The sequence below is a fragment of the Chrysemys picta genome, chromosome 1, assembly GCF_011386835.1.
Source record: "Chrysemys picta bellii isolate R12L10 chromosome 1, ASM1138683v2, whole genome shotgun sequence".
Taxonomy (NCBI): Eukaryota; Metazoa; Chordata; order Testudines; family Emydidae; genus Chrysemys; species Chrysemys picta.
This window is the reverse complement of record NC_088791.1, coordinates 342,797,605-342,817,271: the sequence shown is the minus strand read 5'-3', so window position 1 is coordinate 342,817,271 and position 19,667 is coordinate 342,797,605. Positions and strand designations below refer to the sequence as shown.

At 56.1% G+C, this 19,667-nt stretch overlaps 1 protein-coding gene across 1 annotated transcript; it reads right to left on the bottom strand.

Moving 5' to 3' along the window:
• Nucleotides 1-979: 979 nt before the first annotated feature.
• Nucleotides 980-17,167, bottom strand: LOC103307128 (tumor necrosis factor receptor superfamily member 19L-like). The gene is made up of 6 exons (XM_065583425.1): nt 17,143-17,167; nt 13,003-13,164; nt 12,498-12,579; nt 11,447-11,707; nt 9,810-9,990; nt 980-2,811 (listed from the first exon to the last, which is right to left on the bottom strand). The coding sequence occupies exons 1-6, from the start codon at nt 17,165-17,167 to the stop codon at nt 2,800-2,802; spliced, it is 723 nt and encodes a 240-aa protein (XP_065439497.1). The 3' UTR covers nt 980-2,799.
• Nucleotides 17,168-19,667: the final 2,500 nt, after the last annotated feature.

The following is a 19,667-nucleotide window of genomic DNA, read 5'->3' as shown; positions in this document are numbered from 1 at the left end:
AGATCCCCGCACCGCCCTCATAAATAACAGAGCACGTGAGGTTCAAAACAGAACAATGGACAACACAACTGAGTGACCGACAATACATAGTAGAATTAACCCTACTGTAAACAATGGGATAACACCCTAGGAGGGCTGGGGTGAGGGATGCCAGCCCAGGAGCCGCATGCTGGGCTTGGACAGAGATGCTGGCCCCAGATCTTGCACCATGTCTAGCACATGACGGTAGCGCTGCAACATGCATACCTAAGCTTCCCCCCACCCGAGAGGAGGCGGCTCATGGGCCTTGGTTACCTGATCTATTATCACTGAAAAGCCAGAGGGGCTCCCCCTGCCTTGTTTCTGAAGGTCTCAGTCCTGGAGTTTTTGACCTACTGAGAATTATGGGGCGGTCTTGTTAATGCAACACTGCAGTACGCTAGAGTGATGGGCCAACGTGCTGCACGCCCGGCCGCGATGCTGCAGTGTTCTCAGGGCCAGGACTGGAAGATGCTGTTGGAGTTTGTGGTCCCAGGGCGGGTTTGCTGGGTAAGCGCCCCCAAGCATTAGTCATTGCTCACAGGATGGGCCCTGCAATAATGCCCGGTCATAGAGGAGAGCTCTGAATGGGATCTAAGTGAGCTGGAGTGAAACGGCAGCTGCCCCCTGGCAGATCCTGCATGATGCCCTCTCCGACCTGGGGAGCCATCGCCATGTGAGAACAGAGCAAGTAGGGTCAGCCCCAGGGTTCTCTGGCCAGGAGGCCCCTTGGGCAGGGAGCCCTGAGGATAGTCAAGAGGCTTCACAGGTGCTAAAGCCGACAGGCTCATTAATCTGACCGCCTGTAGCCCCCAGGCCATCAGAACAAGTGGGTGAAATCCTCATCCAGTGGGAAAGGATGGATGCCACTAAAGGGCTGGCTGAGAAAACTCACCCATCCCTTTTTCTAAAGGGGGTGGTGGATTGCCCTAGGGCGGCGTAGGCAGAATGGCCAGCACTTTCATGGACGCCAGGGGGTAGCCCGAAAGCCCCGCTCTCTCTGTTCCCAGATTTTTTTTTTTTTTTTAAAAAAAGGTAAGTCGTTCTTAACAGCAACAATTTCCCTTCTTTAGAGGGGTAACTGCCCCCAGTAGAACATTGTCCTCAACTGACGGAGCCGCTGCTCTCCCCTGCCGCGGACAAGGCTCTAAGAAAAATCCTTCACCGAGAAAGTGGAAAGTAACCCTGAGCTGAGAGTTTGAAGGGGAGGGGGAGGAATTCCCCACAGCCTCATGTGCAGTGTTAGCATCCAGAGCGGAGACCTGGCTGGGGCCTGAATCAGCTTCCACCACTGCAGCAAACACAAAGTCAGCCACTGACTCGAGTACACTGGGGCAGCCCCTTAGCGCTGGGCAGCAGGCAGAACCCGGCCCCAGACACGGACCATCCTGTCACAACCCAGCCGCAGAGCTCTTCCCGCTAAAGCCAAAGATCCAAAATTAAACACTAAGCAGAGAATCCCTGAGCTTCTGAACCAGTAAATGCAACTTCCTGCTTGAAAAGCCGACCCCGCCCCCCAACAAAAATAAAGTTGGTCTGTCTGAGGCAGGGTTAGGCACTGCTCAGTTCAATGGAGCATGGTCCCTGCTTCCCTCCCAGGCAGGAACGACAGAGGAAATGTGCCTTGTTTGGATTCCTCCCCTGCAACTTTTGTGTGTCTCTTTAAAGCACCATTAGCTACTACAACTCCACTAGCCCTCTTAGGGGGAGATGGGAGCACCATGGCCAACTACACATATTCAAAAATCACAAGAGGGGTTTAAAAATTATGATGGGGGGGGGGAGCCTAAAATTTGGGTTCATTTTATTTCGTTTCTGGTTTCTGAGCCATTGGGGTCACATGTTCACGCTTTTCTCCGCAACCATGCGAGCTAGAAATTTGGGGCGTGGCGAGCAAGGGGGATTAATGAAAGCTGAGTGTGTCCTCTAATCACATGGACCCAGGAGCTGGGGCTTTAAGAAAAACACCAGATGTGGCGAGACATGATAAAAATCGCGCTGCGAGAGCTGTGCCCTTACTGGGCTAATGCAATCACCACTGGGACGTGAAAGTAGACAGAGCTTTGGTAACATGAGGCTGGGCTGTCTACAGCCAGAGAGTTTCACTGCAAGTCACCCTGGGTTTCTCTTTGTTCATGAAGGGGGAAGAGAAAGCCAAACTCGCCATCCCTACCACTAGCCGCCAACCCAGCCTGGTACCTTGCAATGCTACGTTCCCCCTCATCCTGGAGCCCATGGGAGGTAGGAACATGCTCCAGGCCAACAACAGGCTGCCTCTCTCTCTGCCCCAGCCCCTAGTTTAAGAACACTGCCCTCTGCTGGAGCAACAGCCCCCATGATCTAAAGAAGGCAGCATGGTTTTTCCAGTTGGGCAGCAAAGAATCCCCCATCCCTCCCATAGGTCCTGGAACTAGGGGGGCTGCCGCACCTGCTGGCTTCAAGTGGGGTTTACAGTTTGGTTCAGTGGCTCTCACACCCCCACTATACGAATTGTTCCAGCACCCGAGCCCTCCGCGCCCCCTTCCCCTCCCCGCAAGTCCTTCCCTAAAAGAAAAATGCTTTGAGATGCTGGGCGTGTCCTTCGGCTCCTCCCTGCCGGCCCGGGCCCTGGTACCCGGGGCTGCACCTTGCGATTCTCCAGGGTGGTGGTGCTCTCCCGAGGGGAAAATGAGTGTCACTCTTCGCCTTCAGCATCGCCCAGGGTGTGCGTTTCTTGGGTGGACTGTTCAACCAGAAGCCTCCAAGTGAGCCGCTTCTCAGGTCTCCTGGTGCGCGAGGGAGTCAGATGATCACCTGGAGTGGGAGGCGAGAGAAGAGATGTGTGACCAACACGCAGCCTCTGGGGCAGCAGCCAGCACAGAGGACAAGGGCGAGCTTGGCAAAACTCTGACAGAGCTGGGGCCTGAAGTGAGAGGAACTCCTGGGTCCCATCCCCGGCCCTGCCACTGGCTCACAGTAGGACCTGGATCAAGTCGCTTAGGGCTTGTCTACACAGGGACACCCAGTTGTGTGAATCCAAAAGTAATTTAAAGTGGATTAGTTAAAAAAAAACACATTCAACTCCCCTCGCTCAGAATTAAAGTAGCATTAATTCGGTTAAACTAAACCAAATTAAAGCCACTTTAATCCATTTTGAACGTTAATTCAGATTAACTGTCCTGTGGCCCCTTGTAGACAAGCCCTCAGTGTGTCCATACCTCAGTTTCCCCATCTGTAAAGTGGGGCTAAGCCTACTTTCCCACCTCACGGAGGTGTTGGGAGATTTAGCAAGAGCTTTGGGGAACCATGCAAGGGAACAGGTCCATACCCAGCCCCACCTCTAGGGTGAAGAGCCACCGGCATCTTGACACCCAAGTCTTTCCTCTTCTATGGAAAGAAAAATTTGGCCTCAGGGACCCCCCTCTGCCCCCGCCCCACCAAGAGAGACAAGGAGAACATTAGAGTCTCCATAGTGGGGGACAGGATCTGCATTTTAAAGGTCTCAAGGACCCCTACAGAGCAAACCCAACCATATCACGTTAGCTGCTTCACTAGGGCCTGAGTCACCCCCGCTCTGCTGGGCTGGGCATTCACGGTTCCAGGGAATCCAGGTGTTTTAAACTGGATGATACTTAGGAGCCAAGCCAGCCCCTCCCTGGTCAGTGTGAGCTTTGAGCGTCTGACCGGGGCTGTCCCCATACATCAAGACTCAATCGCTACAAGACAATGCGCCAAAACAGGGACTGCAGTAGAACGACCAACAGATGGACAATCTGCACCTGGAGTTACACAATGGCCCCCTGCCTTGGGCAGCCAGCTCTCCAACGGGCACACCTTGCTGGGCAGCTCTGCTTGCTGGATCTGCCACCACTGGAGTTTAGCATGATTAAAAGCTTCACACTTCCTTGGAACCCCCCTCCTCCACCCATGCAATGGGATTATTGACAACACAGCCCCTCTTGGGGGCACCTGTGGCGACAAGGGACCAGCCCTGGCCTGAAGAGCTTTCAGTCTGAAGCTGTTCTGTTCTCAAAGACATCAGGGTGAATGGAGGTTCAGGTAATCAAGGGAACATCTGAGACTGTGACCTGCCCTGCTGCTTTAACGGGTTCAGGTTTTTAGGGAAAATGGCTCAAATGGCCTGGTTTGCCCAAGGGTTTCACTTTGGGTTACGGACCAGGCAGGGCCTTCTTTCCCAACACCTGGTTTTCTGCTGCCATAGTTAGGAAGGGCGATTATTTGTAGTGGGGTGGGATCTAGGAATCAGAGACCCCCAAGTCTACGTAATGCTGAAGGGTAGAGTTGACCAAGTAGGATTTGAACCTCTGATTTCAGGGTAAGGAGCCTCAGCTTTGCCCTCTCGCAGCCTGCTGAGTCAGAGAAGAGCTTCGCTGTTAGACGGGAGGGTGATGGATGACTTAATTCTCCAAGCCATCCCCACCCCAAAGAGCTACACAAGCCCCACAGCTGTGCTCACCACCCACATGAAGAGAAAGCCTGGCATTTCAAGTGGAAAGATCATCTAATATCAGGGGCAAGGGATTTTTCCTAGAAGTGGGAGGGCCACTTCCCCCTTCATGGCCCCACCCCCTTCATGGCCAACACCCTGTCCCCCTCTTTCTCACTCCCAGGGGCAGGGCCTCAGGGGAGGAGGAGGGGCAGGGGACCAAGGCCATGGTAAGAAGTGGACCAGCCAGGCCCATCCACTTTCAAAAAGTGGGAGGGCCATGGCCCCTTGGCCCCACTGTTCTGGTGCCCCTGCTGAGAGCCCAGGTTCACGGACGCCAGTGGGGTTAGACCCAGAACAGCAACCGAGGGCCAAGTCAGCAGATGCCATCCCTGCGAGAGCACAGACCCTACACACTCTGCAGCTGTGCTGTGGTCCTAGGAGGGGCTGTCTGCACTGTGCTATTCGTCGTGCCGGGCACCACATTCTAGCGTGGATTGGTCTGGTCTGATGTAGATAAAAGACACTAGAAATCCCTCTCCAGCCTCTCTGCATCACAGAGCAGCCAAACAGGCACAAAGTCCCTTACCTCGCCAGGGCTGTGCTGGACAAGGGTCACGGGGCCAGTACACCTGCCTCTGCATGCCTGGCCATACATGACTCCACAGCCCCACGAGGAGGGCCGCTGTGGTCCGAGGGAGGAGACGCATCGCTCCTGTTTACCCCTCCCGGCCGACAGGGCCAAGCCAATTCCCCTCTGCTGGGAGGGGGGGGGATCCTTAATTGCAGCACATGGAAGTGGGGCGGGGGCAGGGTATTCTGCAAAAGCCCCTAAGTCACTTGGGCCACAGTCCCATTGGAAGCCAAGGGCGCCTGTGCTCCTTAATCACTTGGACTCACCAGAAAATCCCACCCTCTATTTCAGAGCACTTCCATCGACTTATTCCAGCAAAGCACAGCCTAAGTCGGTCTGTGGCAGAGCCAGGCACCGAACCCAGGAGTCCTGCTTCCCTTCCCTCTGCTCTAACCACTAGAGGGCACTCCGCTAGTCGACCCACAAAAGCAGTGACGTATTACTCTGGGCCTGGGGTTATTGCTGCCTCTCACTCATCAGGCAACAGAAAGTCAAAACAAGGAGGTGGAGGCTCACGAACACGTGTAGGTGTTGATGGCAGCATTGTCTCCCAGTCACAGAACTGCCACCCTTTCGGAGATGTGCTGCCAGGGCCCCACCCTGTCCAGCATCAAGGCTCAGGGTTTAAAGAGTCCAGCTGGACCCTTCTAGCGATCAGGGCTGAAGGTGACCCGAGATACAAGCTGGGCAGCAGTTTGCTGCCCTGGGAAATCACAGGCTGGAGCCAACAGGCCACAGGCCAGGTGCGTAGAAGGGCTCAGTTGGTCCTGCAGGATTCCAGGGCAAGCGACCGTTGTGGAGGTGCCTTGTGGGGTCAGGAAGGACTAATGAGCCCGCAGGAACCAGAGAGGCCCACGACATGATGCAGACAAACCCTGTCCTAGCCGCTGTAGAGCTGTTCCCTCTTTGAAACCTGCTGCCGCCTACCCTTCACCCTGACACCGCTGCAGCCTGTGGGGCGCCTGGCAAAACAGAGATCCCAGCCTGCTCCCAAGAGCCCAGCTGAGCTGAGCTCTCCTGGACCAGCTAGCCCAGAGATGAACGTGAACAGTCCCTCGAGTGTCCCTAACCCTCAGCACCACGGGGCAGCAAATCCAAAGGGCTGGCCTGAAACAAACAGATGTACCAGGTGTTCAAGGAACGGCCTTCCGAGGGAAACGGTGGGGGCGAGGGACCTGTCTGGTTTTAAGATTAAGTTAGACAAGTTTATGGAGGGAATGGTTTAATGGTAAAACATATTAGCTGAGGAATACCAAGCATTGGTAGGTAAACAGTATAATGGCTAACAAGGGTCAGGCTGGAGACTCTTGCCTACATGCTCGGGGTCTTACTGATCGCCATATTTGGGGTCGGGAAGGAATTTTCCTCCAGGGTAGATTGGCTGAGGCCCTGGAGGTTTTTCGCCTTCCTCCGCAGCATGGTGCAGGGATCTCTAGCAGGAGGGTTCTCTGCCAATTGAAGTCACTAAGACACAGGACTTGGGGACTTCATCAGCAGAGTCAAGGAAAGGGTAGGAATGGTTTTGTGGCCTGCAGCATGCAGGGGTCAGACCAGATGATCATAATGGTCCCTTCTGACCTTAAAGTCTATGAGTCTAAGGCCTTGGCTACACTTACCAGCTAGTTCGACGGCTGGAAATCGAAGTTCTGGGTTCGACTTATCGCGTCTAGTCTGGACGCGATAAGTCGAACCCGGAAGTGCTCGCCGTCGACTGCGGTACTCCAGCTCGGCGAGAGGAGTACCGCGGAGTCGACGGGGGAGCCTGCCTGCCGAGTGTGGACCAAGGTAAGTTCGAACTAAGGTACTTCGACTTCAGCTACGTTATTCACGTAGCTGAAGTTGCGTACCTTAGTTCGAATTAGGGGGGTAGTGTAGACCAAGCCTATGAAGCTTCCCTTTCAGCACTGCCCAGTGCTTTGGCAGGTCCTTTGCTTATGCAGTTACGTGTAATTCGGCAACTGGCCAGCAGGGGGAACCGGAGGCCAAGGCACCTATGCCGCACAAGCCATAGAATGTCAGGGTTGGAAGGGACCACAGGAGGTATCTAGTCCAACCCCCTGCTCAAAGGGGGCCTAATCCCCAGATAGATTTTTGCCTCAGATCCCTAAATGGCCCCCTCAAGGATTGAACTCACAACTCTGGGTTTAGCTGGCCAATGCTCCAACCACTGAGCTATCCCTCCCCCCCCCGTGCCCGTTCCAACTCGCTCGGTCTCCGTTAAGGGACAAGTGCCAGCAAACGCCCCTGACGTGGCAGCCCGTCATGTGCCAGTGGCAGCCCGTCTGCCCCCCAGGAGGCTGTTCTGCATGTTCAAGCTGCCGAGCTCCTGGGCCATCTCAAGGCAGGCTCCAGGCAGGCGGACTCGGCGGTATGTGGCTGCGAGAATGCCGGCAGCAGGCCATGGCACAGGCGCCCTGCCCCCTCCCCCAGAGCAGCAGGGTCATGGGCAATGGGGGTGGTTTCTCTGGGAGCAGCTGCAGAGGAGTTTACCCGCCCAGCTCTGAAGCGTCACCCCGCACGCCACAGCCCCGTATTACTTTACATCTCCTGACCCACCTGCACTGCTGCCTGCAGTGACCTCGCCAGCCGCCCAGCCCCATTCCGCAGAGCCTGGAGGAGCATCCCAATGTTGAGGGCGCTTGCTGAACTCCGAATACTTCAGGCTTGTCTCTGGCTAGCCCTATGGGCTCCCAGCCCTCCCTGGGACACAGCCCTGCTCTGTTGCTCACCTGGACTGATGACCGAGCCCATACGCAGTCGCCCAGCCCCGCCTCCCACCAGCTCAGGAGAAAGATGTGCAGCGAGAGCTTCCATGAGACCACAGCCCTTCGTAGTGGCTGCGCCGTTGACAGTGGGGCAGGACACACAACGTCTGGCAAACAAACCCGGTCACCCAGCCGCAGGCACGAGAGACTCCCAGGTATCAGCCCTGTGTGGCTCGGGCGTCAGAGCCGGAGCTGATCCTAGCTATGCACTGCCATAACAACACCGCAGATCACATCGCTGTGTGCCCTGCCTTAGCCAGCGGCTGTTTTGATAATGTAGGAAGCACCACAATAAAAATATGTTCCATGAGGCTCCCATAAAGATTGAGTGTGATACGCTGTGGCTGCAGATAGCCTATGCTGCAGAACAGCCCATTTGCCAGTACTCCCTGCTGGGTCTGTCTGAACAGCCAAAAGCCCAGAAATCGGGGATAAAGTCTTAATAGGACTAAACTACATGGGGGGGGGGGGGAGGGAAGAAGGGTCTGTTGCTTTTCAGATCCTGAATTCAGTGTTCTCAAAATATTCCAACATGTGGCAGCTGAGAGACCAGAAGACCTGCTGCAGGCTAGGAAAAGGGAAGGTCATTGATTTGAGATTCTGAGTGTATCTACCCACAGTCGCTGGATGTTTCTAGGAGGATGATGCAGCAGTGGGATAGTCAGGGGTCATCATCACAGGCACGGACTTTCTTTTGACCAGGTGGATGCTCTGCCCCGAGGCCCTGCCCCCACTCAGCTCCTTCCCCCAAGGTCCCCTCCTCGCCCTGCCTCTTCCTTCCCCTCTCTGTCCTGCCCCCCCACCTCTTGCTGCCCCTGCTCTGCCCCCTCCTCCCACGGCCTCCCCTCAGCTGCCGAACAGCTGATCAGCACCTGCTAGTTTTTTGCCATGGAGCACGCACTGTGTTGGCCCCTATGGTGAGCATTAGGCCCCAGGGTTAGCACCCCATTAAGGTGGCTGCAGGCAGTTCCTGGTGCGGGGGTTTCAGACACTGCAGGCTCACTAAAACCGCGCTGCCATGCTTCATGTTGGGCACGACCCCTTTGCCGTCACAGCTAGAAGCTTGTGGCCTGGTGCTCAGAGGTGTCAAGCACCCACAGCTCCTATTGACTTGGGTAGGAGCCAGGGGGCCCAGCACCGTCCAGAGGAGCGGTTGTGGGGATGGCAAACGTAGGCGTGAAGTCTGCAGAAAGCGGTGGCTCTCCTAGAGAAGGGGCAGCATATGGCAGCCCCATCCAAACCCTCGCTGGCTGGCTCGGGGGCGCGCTGCTGCCTGACAGCTGCTTTACGTGCAGTGAGTCTGGGGACTCATTCCAGGGCCTCGAGGACATGTGTCCGCAGCCCCAAAACACCCTCCTCCACCTGGCGTCGTCAGCAGAGAGGCCACAGGCTGAGCAGGCCAGAGAGGCAGAAGAGCCGTCTCGCTCCTCCCGATCAGAATGCAGCTGAGTCAGGAGAGGGAGGTTTGGGTCCTCTGGCTCCTGCCCAGCCGGCTTATGCCGGGGATTTCAACAGGACGGTGCAGCGTGTGCGTATAATCCCAGGAGAAGCCCATAGACGCACAGCTCTGTAATGCATCCGCTTGTCCAGGCCACGCTGGGAGACGGATTTCCTTAAGTCCGATCCCCAGCCAGCTGGCTGACATGCAGAGCTCCCTGAGACGGGGAAGGGAGGTGAGCTGTGCCTCAGAGCCACCCAGGTGATCACAGAGAGCCCGGCTCGATCACCTCTGGGCAGGGGCAGAGTTCATATGCGCTGGAGAACAGTTCCCTCCCTGCCACCGAAATCCAGGTCCAGGTTTTAGCTCCTCTCCAGCCTTGCTTTCCAAATCAAAGCTTTAGGGAGCCGGCTGATTCTAGCGGGAAGTGGAGAGGGGAGTAAAACCTGGACCGGAGCCCTCAGCCTGCGGGAGCTGGAACCCCTATTGTTCAGGATCGTCTCTCCAGCCCACCCCAGGCATGCTCACCTCTTGTTGGCTGTCGGCCGTTTTCAGCCATTTCGACCTGGCTCCATTGCCCACCAGCGATTTCTGCTCTGCAGGGAGGCTGCTGCGGGGGGAGTCGGCCGGCTCAGTCCCACTGCACTCCAAGATGGTTTTCACTTCTGGAGGGCTGGGCTTCTGCTCGGGGATGCGAGCCACTCTGAACCTGCAGACACAGCAAAGCATGGCTCAGACACTATGGCGGGGCATGGGGATGACCAGCCACCCTGGGGGCATGAGCAGCCCAGCCAGCATTACCCCCATATGTGGAACAGTGGGCAGGGCCTGACTTAACACTCAAGACAGATGCTGCTGTCTCTGTGCAGTGTATCTCCCTGCCTGGCCTTACAAAGGCCGGTATATGCCTCATTACACAGATGGGGAAACTGAGGCACACAGCAGCTAAGCAGCCTGCCCAAAGTCACAGCGATGGGTGAGGCTAAGATTTTGTTGTGGATATTTTTAGTAAAAGTCACAGACAGGTCACAGGCAAAGAAAAATTCACAGAAGCCGTGACCGGTCGCTGACTTTTACTAAAAATATCCACAACAAAATGGGAGCCTAGGCAGCTGCCTGGGTCCCTCTCCACTGGCAGCTCTGAGCTGCGGGGGTCCCCACCCCGCCACCCAGAGCTCCCGCCTTCTGGGGCGGCAGGGGTACACCGCAGCTTCCTGCCTCCACAGGCAGCAGGAGACCCTGCAGCTCCCAGCCGGCGCCGGCTGAAGCCATGGAGGTCTTTGGAAGTCACCAATTCCGTGATCTCTGAGTAAATCGCAGCCTTAGCGATGAGTGGCAGAGCAGGAGGCCTGGCTCCTAGTCCCCGTCTCTAGTCGGATGATCACACTGCATCATCTGGGTTTAAGACGCAGTGTTTGTGCATCTTGGCTAGCCCTCCATATCCAGCCCACGTTAACCCCCGGCCGTGGTACATCCCGGAGATGGCTGAACAAGTGACCCCACCTTGGCACCCTGCTGCATAGGATATTCTCCCTGTGCACCAAGAGGGGGCAGGGTGCCATGCCCGGCCTATGCCTCTGCTTGGGGAGGCCTGGTCTGTATGTAACACCGGGCCTCTGGATGGCTTGTTGGCAGCGGGGACTGAACCCAGGATTTAAAGCCATGAGCCTACACTGCCTGGGCTAGAGACCCAGTTCCTAGCAGGCTCAAACTCTGAGGCAGTCCAGCCACTCGAGGGGGACGGAGAGCCCCACCAGGCAAGCCCCTGCTCAGCCGTACATGAGACCCAGCAATGTGAGAAGCCCTTTCCTCCTCGCCATCGGAGCAGAGCCATTCCGGCCCTGGTAGCATCGAGGGCTTGGGCAGGGGCCGCTGGCTCTGGGACTGGCTCTCTGCAGCAGGCTGGAGATCATTAGGGGAAGGCGCCATTTAACGGGGCCTGCCAGACAGCGGGGTTGAGATGCACAATGGGCTGCAGCAAGTGACCCATCCTTTGCAGGGTCCCCCTGCGCACTCCTAGAGGTGGGCCCGAGCCGTGATGTGGGGCTGCAGGCCCAGGCCTAGGGGCAGGCTCAGCTCCACTCCCAACAGCTCTGCGTATGACAGGGACCTACCCCCACCCTCCGGGATCTGCTCCCTTCAGGGCAGGGTCCGGTCCCACTCACCTGCCCACGGAGAGGATGGTGACCTCTCCCGGCCGGCTGGCTTTGCCGCCCGGCTTTGCCGGCTTGGGGGCGACGCTGGAGGGAGCGGGGATGGTGGCGGCCGCGGCAGTGGCGGCGGCTTCCGGAGAGAGCAGCACCTCCGGCCACTTCTTCTGGCAGCAGCGGGTGCAGCTGGGGCCCGAGCGAGTGGCCAGGCCCTGCACCGTGTGCAGGTGGTGTTGGTGCCGGCAGATGTGGGGGATGTGCGGTAGGAAGTGCAGCCTGCTGGGGAGAGAGACAGTCAGGAGGGAAGGGGGGGGGGTGAGTGACGCCCTAGTTAAAATCCCCCTGCGAGGGGGGCAGGCCATTGCCTGTCACAGGGGAGATACAGGTCATGCACATCACAGCCCCGATGAGCTAGCACCCCACCGGCATCCCCACCACCAGAGCTGCCTGGGACGCTGACTAGTCTGTATCCCGGCTCCCTGCTGCCGAGCACCAACACCCAGCTGCTCATCGCCCCGGGGCTGTAGGGTTTAACCTGAGCACAGCTAAGCTGGGTCGGTGAGTGAAGTGATCGGCCTGTATCCTTCCTCCAGCAGCCAGCTCCTGGATGTTTTCTAGAGCTGCCCACCCTGTGCAGCGACCAACGGGTCAGCCCGGCTCACTCCCCCACGCAGCCAGTGCGGTGCCTCCTTTGGGTCACACGGTGGCAGTGCTGGTTTCCCCATGGGGTTACGGCACGTTTGCATCTTGCAGCACTGATGGGATCAAGCCCCGCTACAGCCCCACTGAGTCCTACAGGGGTTTGTCTTGAGACCAGGGCTCAGAGAGTTGGGTTTTGTCTGGGCTACAAGACGGAGCCACATAGGGGCGTGTATGTTTCCTTGTTGTCCTGGGGGCTTCCTACAGGGAGACCCTTTGGGAAAAGGAGCTGTGCCTGGCCTGCCCCCTGATGCCAGTAGCTGCCCTGAATAGACTCCCAGCCTTCCCCTGCTCAGGCAGGCCCGTCTCCCCCCCGCTGCAAACGAAGCCAGTATCAACACACGGGCTGCAGGTCCAAGGCCCTTACCTGGCTGCAGGCTTGTGGCTGGTCTGCACCACCTGTTTGCTGTGGTACTCCTTCAGCAGCTCCTCCAGGGCTGCAGCATTCTCTGTGGGCAGCAAATCAACAAAAGGGAATTTGATCATAAAGACAGATGCAAAGGGAGACACAAGACCAGCTGTTCAGCCATGGGTCAGCTCGGGGCCAGAGTTAGATCGTCACAGGCCTGGCCCTACTTTTCAAAGGCTGGGCTAGGCAGGTTCACAGCTGTGGCCTAGTTAGGGTCCACGGGCTGAAAGACCTGCACCCTTTGGCGTGCTAAGGAAAGGGGACAACTCTCAGACGCTGGAGTTGTACAGAGGAGCCTCTCTGGAAATCAAAGTCACTGGCCAGCACCAATGCAGTGCTACCAATGAAGGAAACATGTTCCATCTCTCCCCTGATGGTAACATGCAGCCACAGCTCCCCAGCTTTCAGCCCAGGGGCAACCACACGGGTCAGAGATCCCCACCTCCCTTGGTACTGTACTGACCTTTCTTCTCCGTGATCAGCTGCACAAGGACCCCGATAGTATCTTGGTTGGCATCTTCTATTCTGTAGGCTGAATTACCTGGAGAGGGACACTTGGGTATTAAAACCTGCTGCCATTCCCCAGGCACAGTAACACAGCAACTCAGCACCTCACCCACATCAGCTGATTAAGCCTCATGGTGATACACAAACAGGCAAGTGGTGCACCCATTTTACAGATAGGGAAATGGAAACGAAAGGACTCTCTCAAACTCAGTCAGTGGCCTGGCCAGACAGAACCCAGGCACTCTGGCTCTCAGTCCAATACCCTAAGCACTCTCTCCCTGCAGAGCTGTGAAAAAATGTTACATTTTCCCTGATGAGCCCTTCCCCCCAAGTCAGAGGGTATTGGGGATTGGTCCTGCTTTGAGCAGGGGGTTGGACTAGAGGACCTCCTGAGGTCCCTTCCAACCCTGATATTCTAGGATTCTTCTCTACCACACAAGTCAGCTGGTGTCCAGGATCAGCTGGGAGTCTTCTCGTCCTTTTATTACATAGTAGTTCTAGCACAATATGGTCTAGATAGTACACAGCCCTGCCATGAGTGCAGGGGACTGGACTAGGTGACCTCTCAAGGTCCCTAGAGCCGGCTCTGTTACACTAGGTGTTGTACATACATTCACAGCCAGCAGCCCGAAGAGTTTGCAATCTAAGCGGACAAGACAAAGGGGGCGTTGTGGCTGTTTTACAGATGGGAAAACTGAGGCACAGAGGAAATAAGGGACTTGCCCAAGATCAAGCAGACAAAGCTGGGAATTGAACTCAGATCGTCTACATCCCAGAGCCTTAGCCACAAGCGCAGCCTCCCTCTAGCCCAGGACAGCCAGCCAAGCTGTCCCATGCATTGTTCTCCAGCTTGTGCTGCCTTAGAGCAGGTGGCCTTTTCGGGACCTTTAACAGGTCATTGGGGCAAATGGCCTGACCCAAAATCCCAGATCCTGGCATGATTCTGAGCCCCAACCTGGCGGCATGAGCTTGGCTCGGATCCTTAGGCCATACGTTCTGCCTGCTTCGCCCCACTCCTGAGGTGGGCAAGGCACTGCCAGCATTGTCAAGCTCTTCGCTTGCAGGCCCTGTGTACACTAGAAAGACATTCCTGTGGGCAGGGCTGGCTCTAGGCACCAGCCTTCCAAGCATGTGCTTGGGGCGGCACTTTCTAAGAGGCAGCACTCTGGCCCCTCTTTTTTATTTTTAATTTTTTTGCTTGGGGCGGCATTGCCGGGAGACTCGGCACGGCAGCAGGACACCATCTCCCTCCCTGCATCATGCCCCCCCGCTCCTCACACACTCCGGGAGCCCCTCTCTTGGTCGCTGCAGCCCGGGCTGCGGTGGCGGCGAGAGGGGCTCCCGGAGTGTGTGAGGAGCGCAGAGGGAGAGAAGCAGAGTCCCTTGGAGCCAAGCCTGGGCTGCGGCGGTGGCAAGAGGCGCTCCCAGTCAGGGCCGCCCAGGGGTGGGCAAGTGGGGCAATTTGCCAATTTGCATGTCCAAGGCTCCCTCCCCCCCCCCCCACCTCCATCTTCCCCCATCCCTCGGCGTCTCAGCTGGTAAGGGGGCGGGGCTGCGGCCAAGCAGTGGGAGCTCAGACCCTGCTGGAGACACCAGGCGGCTGCAGCAATGTTTGGGTAAGCAGCATCCCCCACAGCCCCGACCCCCAGCTCTGAGCCCAGCCCCTCTGAGCCGGGCACCCCCCCCCAACCCCATTACCCCCCACAGCCCTGACCCCCAGCTCCGAGCCCAGCCCCTCTGAGCCGGACACCCCACGAGCCCATCCTCCCCACAGCCCTGACCCCAGGCTCTGAGCCGGGCACCCCCTGACCCCATCCCTCCCACAGCCCTGACCCCCAGCTCTGAGCCCAGACCCTCTGAGCCGGGTACCCCCCCCCCCCGACCTCATCTGCCCCACAGCCCTGACCCCCAGCTCTGAGCCCAGCCACTCTGAGCCGGACACCCCCCTGACCCCATTACCCCCACAGCCCCCCGGCACCAACCATCACCCAGCAACAGCCCATTATGTAATTGCAAACCTATACACACCATTAAAGCATTTAATGTTTTTAAATAATGTATTTAGTGGATTTTCAAATTACAAATTAATTTTTGAATGTATTTCACTGGTTATTTTTTATATTTCCAAACAATGTTACTATAGTATTGCAACTTTTTTTTATGGAAGGGGTCCCTGAAATTGCTTTGCCCCAGGCCCCCTGAATTCTCTGGGCGACCCTGCCCAGAGTGTGTGAGGAGCTGGGGAGGGAGGGAAGTGGGGTCCCCTGGAGCTGAGCCTGGGCTGCGGCGGCGAGAGGGGCTCCCGGAGTGCGTGAAGAGGCGAGCGGCCGGCTGGGCTCCTCAGTGCTGAGCAGGTAGCCCCGCAGCCGGAGATCCTCGCCTTCCTGCCCGCCGGGGCTCGCATGGGGACAGAGTCACGGCTGGGCTAGGGCTTGGCCGCTGTGTGCTGGTAGCAGATCCCATGTTTCGGGAGCAGCCCAGTGCTAGGGTGGCAGAGGGTGCGGGGGGGAAGAGAGCCCAGTGCTGGGGCGGCAGGGGGTGCGGGTGGGGGGGAGCTCAGGGCTGGGGGGAGGGGGGCAGCCAAAATTTTTTTTGCTTGGGGAGGCAAAAAACCTAGAGCCAGCCCTGCCTGTGGGCACCCCACCCTTTCCCCACTGCTCATTCTGGCCTTTGCCCATGACCCTCAGATACTTTGAATACCAACACCACTACACCCACTGGCCAGGAGATGGCACTGCTGTCCCAGCCCAGCCCATGCATTCTGGGTCTCGCGGAGACGACAGCGCCCTCATTCCCCCTTAGCACAGGGAGCTGAGGTTACAGGCGGTTGCTGGCTAACGCAGCTGCAGGCCAACTTGCAAGGAGAGCTGCAGCCACAGCTCACAAAGCATCGCCTTGGGCCAGCGTCTGATCTCACACCAGAGAGGTGGCAACTGACAGCAAAATCCCAGCTAGGCTTCCCAAAGCCAGTGGCGAGGTCTTAGGGAGGTGACGCCCTGAGCTGGCGCAGTACGTCCTTGTATGGGGCAAAGCAAATAGCGCTGTCTGTCCAATACCCTGGATTGGCGACCGCTGGCTCCATAGATTCATAGATTCTAGGACTGGAAGGGACCTCGAGAGGTCATTGAGTCCAGTCCCCTGCCCTCATGGCAGGATCAAATACTGTCTAGACCATCCCTGATAGACATTTATCTAACCTACTCTTGTGGAATCTGCATCTCTGGAGATATTTAACCTCCCTAGGCAATTTATTCCAGTGTTTAACCACCCTGACAGTTAGGAACTTTTTCCTAATGTCCAACCTAAACCTCCCTTGCTGCAGTTTAAGCCCATTGCTTCTTGTTCTATCCTTTGAGGCTAAGATGAACAAGTTTTCTCCCTCCTCCTTATGACAACCTTTTAGATACCTGAAAACTGCTATCATGTCCCCTCTCAGTCTTCTCTTTTCCAAACTAAACAAACTCAATTCTTTCAGCCTTCCTTCATAGGTCATGTTCTCAAGACCTTTAATCATTCTTGTTGCTCTTCTCTGGACCCTCTCCAATTTCTCCACATTCTCCAGCAACAATCAACCTGTGGTTAGTTACCAGGCTTGCCGCAGGCATCTCTGGGAGCAATTCTCTGGCCTGTGCTATGCCAGAGGACATCACAATGGTCCCCTCTGGCCATAGAGTCTAGGACTCTTGCAGAACTCCAAGTTAACAAGTCCCCATCTATCCTCTACCACAGACTGGTGGTTCCCAGCCTTTTCCAGGTTACCACCACCCAGCTCTTGTAGACCTCAGAGCACTTTACAGAGGGCAGATGGAGAAACAGAGAGAGAGAGGAAATGACTGAGTCCCAGTCAGTGCACCAGACCACACCGCCTCCCCCAGGGCATGCCCTGGAGCCAGCCGGCTCCTGCTCCCATTCAGCAATATGGGAAGGGCAGGATGGTCACAACCCTCCAGGTGACCCCAGGTTGGGAACCCCCTGCCAGGAACCATTTCAGACAGATCCTTCCATGACCCGCTTCCCTGGGCACATCAGAGGTAATGTTAGGACATCACCAGAGACGAGATGGGGACGGGTACTCAGTTCCACCTCCATCAGGTACCTGTACCAGCTGCAATCTCAATCATCATGAGCCCAGCAGCCCTGCTGCTCCCCTCTAACCAAATCTCGTGGCAGCACCCATCCTGAGGGGCTCAACAAGTCTGACACCAGAGAAGTGCTCGGCCAAGCCCTTTGCGAAGCAGGTGGGCAGAGTCTGGCTGGCAGTGTGGCCTGGTGAATGGGATGCTGGACAGGTGGCTGGCCACTGATGCGCTGAGTGTCCTTAGCCGCAGGTGCCTCAGTTTCCCTAGCTGCAACATGGGGTATAATAGCACGTGAGATGACAAGCGTGTTGCACGCCCTGTATTATAATTAAGGATAAGTTTGGGTCACGGATATTTTTTTTAGTAAAAAAAAAGTCATGGACGGGTCACGAGCAATAAACAAAAATTCACAGAAGCCCGTGACCTGTCCCTGACTGTCACTAAAAAGATCTATGATAAGAAGGCTAGATGGGTTCAGTATCCACTGCTGCTGCGGCTCCCGGGTCCCCCACCGCTGCAGTGTGGGCAGGGCCTCCCAGAGGATTCAGGGGATCTGGGGTCTTCGGCAGCGGGGGTCCTTCCGCTGCGGATCTTCGCGGCACTTCGGGGGCGGGTCCCGGAGCAAGTGAAGGACTCGCCGCTGGAGACCCGGAGCGGAAGGAGCCCTTGCTGCCGCTGAAAGACCCGGAGCGCAAGAAGCTCCAGGTCTTCAGCAGCAGGTCGTTCACTCTCTCTGAAGGACCTGCCGCCGAAGACCCACCAAAAACTCTTGTGGGGGCCCCTGAGGGACCTGGGGCAAATTGCCCCCCCCCGGGTGGCCCTGGGTGTGGGTTTCAGAGTAACAGCCGTGTTAGTCTGTATCCGCAAAAAGAAGAACAGGAGTACGTGTGGCACCTTAGAGACTAACAAATTTATTAGAGCATAAGCTTTCGTGGACTACAGCCCACTTCTTCGGATGCATATAGAATGGAACATATATTGAGGAGATATATATACACACATACAGAGAGCATAAACAGGTGGGAGTTGTCTTACCAACTCTGAGAGGCCAATTAATTAAGAGAAAAAAAAAAAACTTTTGAAGTGATAATCAAGCTAGCCGAGTACAGACAGTTTGATAATAAGTGTGAGAGTACTTACAAGGGGAGATAGTCAATGTCTGTAATGGCTCAGCCATTCCCAGTCCTTATTCAAACCGGAGTTGATTGTGTCTAGTTTGCATATCAATTCTAGCTCACCAGTCTCTCTTTGGAGTCTGTTTTTGAAGTTTTTCTGTTGTAATATAGCCACCCGCAGGTCTGTCACTGAATGACCAGACAGGTTAAAGTGTTCTCCCACTGGTTTTTGAGTATTTTGATTCCTGATGTCAGATTTGTGTCCATTAATTCTTTTGCGTAGAGACTGTCCGGTTTGGCCAATGTACATGGCAGAGGGGCATTGCTGGCACATGATGGCATATATCACATTGGTAGATGTGCAGGTGAACGAGCCCCTGATGGTATGGCTGATGTGATCATCATAGGACCAGCCCTGACACACACCTAGGATTTCTCTGGCCTGGCCAAAGAGCTGAGCTCAACTTTTGACCAAAGACCACTAAAAAACCTCCCTGGGATAGGGCTGGTTTTATGGCAAAGCATGTGCAGGAGTTAGGAGATGCAGCTTCTATTCCTGAGTCTGCCTCACATTTGCTAGGAGACCGTAGGTAAGTCACATAGTGTCTCTGTGCCTTAGATGCCCCGTCTGTGACTTAGGGATAACACTTTGTTATGTCACATGAGGCGCTATTCAGCTGCATTCCATGCTGATTGTAAACCCGCAGGCGGAAGTTGCTATAGAAGTTCAAAAGAGTATTTATGTTATTCGTGTATTTTTTATTACCTTCCAAAGGAGCGAGGGGAGACAACCCATCTCCAGGAGGAGCTCAGACAGTACTTCTCAGAAATAATCCGATCGGCCAGTCACTTTCAATGCTTCTGTGACGGGGAGCTCGACTCACCACTAGAATGGCACCTCCTCTGGCCTTTCTGGGCATTAGCTTCACGAGGTCAATGCCCCTTCCCACGGTTACATGCGGTCTCTCCGCCTCTCTGGCCCCCCTCTAGTTCCACAAGCTGCAGCCTGCTCTTGGTGACTTAGCACTCCGGCCAGGTCACTCAGCAGTTTTCCCCTACAGGGTACCAAAGTTCTTCCACATGAACGGTCTCAGGCAGTCTTCTCTGGCACTCTCCTGAGGGTGCCACTTCCCCTGTGGCTAGCAGGGGAACCCAGGCCTGCCCACTACTCCAGGTTCCAGTCCAGGAACCTTGCACTGGGCAACTGCGGTCTGCTTTCCCTCAGACCCCGTTGCTCCTCCCCTGGACTCCTTTCTACAGTTTCTGGTTCCTCCCACTGTGGGTATAACAGCTCAAACTCCCTCCTCCCAGGGAGTAACTACAGACTACTGAACCCTGTGACAGACCTCCCTATTCCCAGGGATTCCTTCCCTGTAGCCACATTCTGCTGCCAACTTCCTGGCTTTATAAACCTGGACCAGCTCCTC